Raw genomic sequence first — 9026 nt, forward strand, 5'->3', positions numbered from 1 at the left:
AATGACCTGTAGTTTTCTGCAAATAGGTCCTTTACTTCTTTGGTTAAGTTTATTCTTAGGTATCTTAATTTTTTTGGCGCGATGGTAAATGGGAGTGTTTTTTCAGTTTCTCTTTCTGTGAGTTCATCATTGGTGTACAAGAATGCCGTCGATTTCTTGACGTTAATTTTGTATCCTGCTACTTTGCCAAATTCGTTTATTAAGTCTAGTAGATTTCTGATGGAGTCTTTAGGGTTTTCTATGTACAATATCATGTCATCTGCAAATAATGACAGTTTCACTTCCTCCTTTCCAATTTGGATCCCTTATATTTTTTTTTCATGTCTGAATGCTGTGGCTAAGACTTCCAGTACAATGTTAAATAATAGTGGCGAAAGTGGACATCCCTGTCTTGTTCCTGTTCTTAATGGAAATGTTTTAGTTTCTGTCCACTGAGTATGATGTTGGCTGTAGGTCTTTCATATATGGCCTTTATTATGTCGAGATATGATCCCTCTATTCCTACATTGCTGAGCGTTTTTATCAGAAATGGATGCTGAATTTTGTCGAATGCTTTTTCGGCATCTATTGATATGATCATGTGGTTTTTATTCTTCATTTTGTTTGTGTGGTGTATCATATTTATTTATTTGTGAATATTGTGCCAGCCTTGCATCCCTGGAATGAATCCCACTTGGTCATGGTGAATAATTTTTTTGATGTATTTCTGGATCCGATTTGCTAGTATTTTGTTCAGGATTTTGGCATCTATGTTCATCAGGGATATTGGCCTGTAGTTTTCTTTCTTCGTAGTGTCTTTTTCTGGTTTTGGAATTAGAATTACGCTGGCCTCATAGAACGTGTTTGGAAGTCTTCCTTCTTCTTGAATTTTTTGAAATAGTTTGAGGAGAATGGGTGTTAGTTCTTTTTTGAATGTTCGGTAAAACTCCCCCGTGAAGCCATCTGAGCCTGGGCTTTTGTTTGCTGGGAGAGTCTTGATTACCTCTTCAATTTCCTTAGTTGTTATTGGTCTGTTCAAGTTTTCCATCTCTTCTGGGTCTAATTTTTGGAGACTGTGTGTTTCTAGAAATTTGTCCATTTTGCTTAGATTGTTGAATTTGTTGCCATATAGTTGTTCATAATAGTTGATAACAATCTTTTGTATTTCCGTGGTGTTGGTTGTTACTTCTCCTCTTTCATTTCTGATTTTGTGTATTTGGGTTTTCTTTGTTTTTTGGTGATTCTAGCTAAGGGTCCATCAGTCTTGTTTATCTTTTCGAAAAACCAGCTCTTTGTTTCATTGATCCTTTGAATTGTTTTTTTGGTCTCTATGTCATTTATTTCTGCTCTGATCTTTACTATTTTTTCCCTTCTACTTGCTCTAGGGTTTTCTTTTTGTTTGCTTTCTATTTCTTTACGTTGTGAGGTTAGACAGTCAATTAGAAATTTTTCTTGTTTTTTGAGGTAGGCCTGTAGTGCTATGAACTTCCCTCTCAAAACTGTTTTCGCTGCATCCCATAGATTTTGGTTTGTTGTGTGTTCATTTTCATTGGTTTCCAGGAAGTTTTTAATTTCTTCCTTGATCTCCTCGGTGACCCATTCATTGTTTAATAACATGCTATTTAGCCTCCATGTGTTGAAATGTCTTTGCATGTTCTTGTTGCAATTGATTTCTAGTTTCATGCCATTGTGATCTGAGAAGACGCTTGATATGATTTCAATCTTCTTGAACTTGTAGAGATTTAGTTTGTGTCCTATCATGTGCTCTATCTTTGAGAATGTCCCATGTGCACTTGAGAAGAATGTGAATTCTGTAGTTTTGGGGTGTAATTCTCTGTAGATATCTATTAAAACCATTTGGTCTAGTGCTTCATTTAGAGTCTCTGTTTTCTTGCTAATTTTTTGCCTAGAGGATTTATCCAGTGCTGTCAACGGGGTGTTGAAGTCCCCTGCTAAGATTTTATTGTTGTCGATTTCTCCTTGGAAGTCCTCCAGAAGATTTTTAATATATTTTGGTGCTCCTATATCGGGTGCATATATGTTTATCAAGGTTATATCTTCCTGTTGGATAGATCTTTTCAATATTAGGTAGTGGCCTTCATTGTTTCTAGTTATGGTCTTCATTTTGAAATCTATTTTATCAGATATGAGAATTGCTACCCCAGCTTTTTTTTCCTTTCCATTTGCTTGGAAAATTTTTTTCCATCCCTTCACTTTCAACCTATGTGAATGTTTTGTTGTGAGGTGGGTCTCTTGTAAACAACATATAGATGAGTCATGCTTTCTTATCCAGTCAGCTACTCTGTGTCTCTTTATGGGAGCATTCAATCCATTTACGTTTAAGGCGATTATTGATATGTACTTATTTATTGCCATTTTTGTTTAGTGTGGTTCTATTTTTCTTCCCATTTCTACTGCTAATTACAGCAGTCCTTTTCACATTTCTTGCAGTGCTGCTTTGGTGCTAATGTATTCCCTTAGCCTTTTTTTGTCTGGGAAGCTCTTTATTTGACCTTCTATTTTGAATGATAGCCTTGCTGGGTAGAGTAGTCTTGGATTCAGATTCTTGTTTTTCATGACCTTCATTACTTCATGCCATTCCCTTCTGGCCTGTAGTGTTTCTTGTGAGAAGTCAGCTGAAAGCCTTATGGGGTTCCCTTTGTAGGTAATCTGTTGCTTATCTCTTGCTGCTTTTAGGATTCTCTCTTTGTCTTTAATTTGTGGCATTTTAATTACTATGTTTCTTGGTGTGGGCCTGTTTGGGTTCTTCTTACTTGGGACTCTCTGTGCTTCTTGAACTTGAATGCCTTCTTCCTTCACCAAATTAGGGAAGTTTTCTGTCACTATTTTTTTGAATATATTCTCTATCCCTTGCTCATTTTCTTCTTCTTCGGGGACTCCTATGATGCGAATATTATTACGTTTCCAGTTGTCCCATAGTTCTCTTAAGCTGTCTTCCTGTTTTTTAATAGTTTTTTCCTTTTGTTTTTCTGATTGGTTGATTTTTTCTACCCTGTCTTCTAATTCACTGATATGGTCCTCAGCTTCCTCTACTCTGCTTTTTAAACCTTCCAATGTGTTTTTCATTTCTGATATGTCATTTTTTATCTCTTCTTGATGGTTTTTAATTTCCAATTGGCTTATTTTCAGTGTCTCTATGTCCTTACTCATGCTGTTCCGCTTCCTCAAGATCATGGCTCTGAATTCTAGCTCTGTTAACATGCCTAATTGCTCCACATTGATCTCATCTTCAGTGGAGGTCTCTTGCTCTTTCATTTGGCTTCTGTTTTGTGTTTCACCATTTTGGCTCTCACTGTGGGCTTTGGAGCCTGTCAAGTTTTCCCTGTGGGTGTTGGTGTTCTGCTGTTTGTGGCTCCCTCTCCTGTGTTTAGATGAACGAGGGAGGACTCACGTTAAACACCACTGTCAAGTCTTACTTTCCTGGTTAAAGTTGCCAGCCCAGGAAAGGTACTGTTATCCTCTAGCTTTTTGCCTGGAGGCTAGCAGTGGAGGTTACTTGATGGGTTTTGGGTTGTCAGTTGATTGAAAAGCTCCCTCAGGTGCTCAGCATAAGGGGATTTCCTGAGGGTGGGGCAGATGCTGGTTGTTAATGAGCTTCAATTATCACTTCAATGGCCCACAGGGTGGGGTTGGATCTCCGACGGAGGGGCTGCTGCCTCTCCTCAGGGCCCTGGGAAGGAGCAATATGCCCACAGTCCTGTGTGGCTGCACTCAGCAAAAGCTCTGAGTGCCCTCCAAATCCCAAGTGTCCTGACACAGCTCCAGTCCAGTCTGCCCTCCCTCTGCTGTAGCCCAAGGTGATTGGCTGTGGCTGTTTTAGCCTCTGTCCCGGCTGCACAGTGGCGCCGCCTGGGAGTGTGACCCTCGTGCGCTGCTCCCAGCTAAGGCCGCTGCCGAGCTGCTGACCAGGGGCTCCCAGCCCCCGTCTCGCGCCTTCGCAAGCCTACCAGGATCGAGTCAGTGTCCATGGTTATATGGTCCTCGCAAGCTGCTTTTCTGTTGTTTTTTCCCGTCGATTTGTCTGTGTTATAATTGTAATTCCAGTTTGGTTCTGGGAGACGGTCTGTATAGCTTCCGTTCACTCCGCCGCCATTTTTCCTCTCCAGAACATATATAATTTTAAAATGTTATTCTTTTATATTTTCTGATTTCTATACACTTTGTATGCATTAATTTTCAAATAAGTAATACAAAAACTAAGAGGTAAAAAAAAAAGACAAAGGTATATTTTAGTGCATAGCAATGATCACATTTTTTGCTTTGTATCTTTAAAACACTTTTTACCTCATAATTTATAAAATACTTTAAAGTGAAGATTTTACTGCCTGGCTGGTGTAGCTCAGTTGTTTGAGTGTTGTGCCACACACCAAAAGGTTGCCAGTTCAGTTCCTGGTCGGGGGTGTACAGGAGGAAGTTGATCAATGTCTTATGCGCGCTCTCTCTCTCTCTCTCTCTCTCTCCCCCCTTCCTCTCTCTCTCAAATAAATAAAAAATATTTTAAAAACTTTTTTAAAGTGAAGATTTTTACTTTCCTCTGAATTGTTACATATTATAAATAGTATCTTCATGTAATGTTTACTTTATAAAAAATCCAATATTTACTTTATGAAAAATAAAAATGTCACTGTCCTCATTACTGAGTATCATGAGTGTATAATTTATATTGACCAGTCATAAAATGTATGTCTGGGCATTACTCTGTATATAACACATTTCTAAGTCTTACTAGTTGCAGTTCATTTCCCTATCAAATCATGAACCCAAACTGCCAATAAGAAACTATGTCCATCGATTTAAAACTTATTTCCTGTGCCGTCCTTTAGCCCCTGCTTGCTCCCTGTTGGGGGAGAATCTACTAAATATTAAAATGGTAAATGTGTTAAAGCAAGTGACTTGGATAGTTCCCATATTGGATGGCTGCCCCTTGAATAATGGAGTCAGTCTGAACTGTCAATCATTGGCCTCCAAGCAGAAACACTAGTGATGGGCACTGGTGTACAATTTTCAAGGCCATGAGATGAAACCACTTTAAAAAAATGTAGGTATTTCTATCATCATCAATAATGACAGTTAATTATATAACAGCTGCTTCTTGTAGGAATGGATGATATATTTGGGCATAAACAGGCCTAGGTCCTTAGTAGATTCTGTTTAGCACTATCTAAATCAGATTAAAATTTATAAATATCCATTCTAGAAAGTCTACATTTCCTTGAAAGTTTTAATAGAAATGGCAAGAGAAAGAAACAGCAACTACTGAAAGCCTCCTCCTTTGTGTCTTCGAGTTAATGTTATAGGCAGTAAGGTGCACATTTAAAACAGCTAAAACTGTTTGATAAATATAAGTGAATAAAAGAAATTTTAATTCCTTTGGAGTGATTAGTTCTTGGTATCAATTTTAGTATGAAGAATAACCTTCTTTTTTTTTTAAACCATGTATTTTTAGGATCTTCCTAAATACTATGACAACTGCCCATTTTTCTTTTGGTTCCACACGTCTTTTATACAAAATAACAGGTATGACTTACGATATTATCCAGTAGAAACAGCCTTATCTTCAGTGTCTGTGTAAGGGGGTAATGGAAGTCTTTTGGTGATTGCCATAAGCTCAGTTGACAGAAACCAAAAAATTCTTGTCACCATTTTTCATTCACATACTCATCTTATTATAAAAATATGGTTATTCATGAGACTATTGCATTATCCTCAAGGTCCATGCCATAGGACTGTGTTATATGTTTAAATGTATTCTAATCAGATCTGGAGTGTGGTAAGAACTGCCTCCCATAAGAACTGCCTCCCACGGAAGTTGGAGTCTGCTCAGGTCCTCAGTGTGTGCTCATTTACTGATGACCGACCACCACCAAATTCAAAGTAAGGCATCATCTAGGGGGGCTACAGCTAGTTTTAAAGCTGATTGGTACACTTTTATTTATTTTTTATCCTCACTCGACATTTTTCCATTTTTTGTTAAGATAGAGCGGGAGGGAGAGAGAAGAGAGAGAGAGAGAAACATCGACGTGAAAGGGACACATCGAGTGGCTGCCACCCGCACGACCAACCAGGGCCGGGGACAAACTGCAACCGAGGTACATGCCCTTAGCGGGAACCAAACCCGGGTCTCTCTGTACCACAGGCCGTCGCTCCAACCGCTGAGCCAAACCGGCCAGGGCTGATTGGTACACTTTTATCTAGGGCATAAGTTATAAAACATAGTAAGTGTCCATGAAGACAGTCAAAAAAGACATTAATCTTGTGCACCCCCCCTCTCCCGGAACATGCCTATGCCTCTACTTCCTCTTTTGTCCTTCAAAGTGCATCTCTCTCTCCCTTTTCTCCTAAGTTCCAAGGGAGCTTCTATTACTTTAACTTGCTAAATAAACTTTCCCTTATCATTCTTTTTTATTCAGTAATAGTTTCCCATTTAAAAGTGATTTCTAGTAACTTAATTGGGAACCACTTTTTAAAAGGTATATTATTCATTGATTTGAAGATTTTTATTCCAAAGAAACTTCTACCATTTCTGGAAACTCATTTCTGAGTCTAGAAGTTCTCCACTTTAAGTACTTGGTCCATGGTGAAGATTTGAGATTATTGGTATCACAATACCACCCAATACAAAAGGAAAAATAATATTTAAAAAACCATGCGGGTGAGTTTTGAAGTGATTGTGATTGTATGTGACATGAATTGATAGTGCTCATTACACAAGTCCTAGCCTGTTCTTCAAATCCGAACTGCATGTCACCACACCTCAAGTCCAGTCTGGCAACAGGAAATTGAACATCTAACCTACACACTTATAATATATGCACATTTAATGGATTTTGATAGAGTGAACTTTAGATTGGATGAAAAAATTTGACCAGTTTTTTTCCCTGGATGTACACAAACAAACTTTACCTCACAACAGGAGCAAAGTCCCTCAAACAGACATCTGGTTAGACCTTCATTTGGTGGTAATCTTCAGAAGTGGTTCTTGCTCAATAAATGACACAGCTTTTTTTCCTTTAAAACACCATGTTCACATTGGCAAGGCAACCCCACTTTCCTCCTCACTTTTGTGTTTCTAAAGGTTTCTTCAACATTTAAATGTCCTTAGTACTTGGTAAAGCTGATTTTATTATAAGATTGCTAATCAGCTGAAAATGCCAACTTCCTCATTCAAAAAACACTTGGTATTTTATTTTTGGTTTTGATACACATCTATTCTCTCTGGCTAATTGCTATCACATGTAGAAATTTATTTTATTAAACCCAGATGTTATTAATCCCATAAAAGGCAATGTTAATAGAATCAGTGACATACTGTTACTGTGTTTGTTCCTGAAGATTAAAATATTTTGCATCTCACTAGAGAAGTGGGAGCATTGGTGCCTAGAAAGCTAAGATACAGAAAAGGCAGAGACTAATCTCGGCCAGGAAACCTTTCTTTAAAGCTTTAACAAGGGTGCCCTGCTGAATGGCTTTTCTGTTGAGCTCTAAAATGTAATGTGCTTTTTTCTATTCTAGGCTTTATCTTTCAAGAAATGAATTGGACAATCCCCATAAACCAAAAGCATGGAAAATTTATCGTCCAGAGTTTGCAGTCGAAATATATTTTGATAATAAGTTGTAGCTGGTATCTGATTAAGTGTAGTTCCCCTTCTAGAATAGAATCATATTGCTCCCAATCCCTGCTACATATTTATATCTTCAAAACCTGTTCCCTTGTGGTATACTTATATTTACATATATGTACATATGTTCTTGAGAAATCTATTAAATATATACAAGAGAAAATGTCAATGGTAATTTTTTTTCCTTTTTGAAGGAATATACTTCACAGTTTCAATTTTATTGAGATAAATTTAGAACACAGTACATAGAAACGTTATCACTTTTTAAAACTTTCATATTAAAATAATTGAAATATTTAAAAATTGGGATCACCCCCAATACTGTGGGTTCATTTTATTTACTTATATATGTTTGGACAAGTATGTATTCCCTGCTTTGTTTCACATTTATAATTTCAGATTAGAAGGTAATTTCAATTTTCTTCCTCTATTTGATTTACAAACTACCAAATATCAGATTGGCAGGAAAGACTTTTAAACCCAAAGACATGTCTACACAGCAGCTCCCCACCCCCAACACATGCTTTTCTCTTGCTTGCCGAGCACCACGCAGACCATGGCAATCCTCCTTTAGTTACACAAACACACACACGCACACACACTGCAGAGGGTAGGAGAATCTCGGTCCACATGAAGGATAAAGAATCTTCAGTAACTTTTTTTGTGTAGCATCACAAGTGACGTCAAAGGAAATATCTGCCTGAAGATCTAGATTATTTTAACACCACTGCTGCACCACCACCCCCAACCACCATGAACCAACTTCACCTAAGCATGGGGAACTCTGGAGGAAGGTCACCTTTTCATTACAAACACTGGTTAGTCCAGTGTCCACAAGGCATCATTTCCTCTTTGGTACGCAGTGCTATTTTATTCTAAGTACCTTCACTGCCAGTGTATTTTTAAGGCCATAACTGTCCTTGAAAACAGCTGTTTTGCCTTTATGGAAATTTTCCTTATTTGAGTGATTTTTTTTCTCCTTTAATTGGCAAGGCTCTCAACCATCTAGACAAAGTTAAATTCATAAGGTAGCAACTAATAAGAAATAGTCCCTCTGCTAAAACACTATACTCTTTCCTGAAAAAAACCTTGCACTCTGCAAAAAGCACTCACTAAAGAAATGGTTTGCTCTGGGGAGACAGACCGGATTGGGGGTTTGGAGCAGACAACTCCAACTAAGCAATTTTGTAACCAGCACACTAACCACTAACCACCCAGGTGGCAGTTCAGAATGTCTGGAGGTTGCCACAGTAGGTTTTTTGGGTTTTTTTGAGGAGGAACTAGGGCAATACTTTAAGTAGAGAAGGGTTGGTGGGTGCCAAAGTGGCAGGCACAGGTGCCCTCTTCTTTTTCCTCAAAATAGCCCACAAAGGGTCCCAGCTGCCCGTGCAGCAGCTCAGCTGAAGG

At 38.2% G+C, this 9026-nt stretch overlaps 1 protein-coding gene across 1 annotated transcript in view; it reads left to right on the forward strand.

Annotated features, from left to right (window-relative positions):
- The window catches only part of LOC118622464 (phosphatidylinositol 3,4,5-trisphosphate 3-phosphatase TPTE2-like), a 97337-nt gene extending 89719 nt beyond the window's left edge, over nt 1-7618 (forward strand). Inside the window, exons 14-15 of the mRNA XM_036249810.1 lie at nt 5447-5517; nt 7513-7618. Of these exons, the coding sequence (XP_036105703.1) occupies nt 5447-5517; nt 7513-7618 (177 nt within the window). The remainder of the gene's footprint in view (nt 1-5446; nt 5518-7512) is intronic.
- The last annotated feature ends 1408 nt before the right edge of the window (nt 7619-9026 follow it).

This window comes from Molossus molossus, unplaced genomic scaffold, assembly GCF_014108415.1.
Source record: "Molossus molossus isolate mMolMol1 unplaced genomic scaffold, mMolMol1.p scaffold_m16_p_9, whole genome shotgun sequence".
Taxonomy (NCBI): Eukaryota; Metazoa; Chordata; class Mammalia; order Chiroptera; family Molossidae; genus Molossus; species Molossus molossus.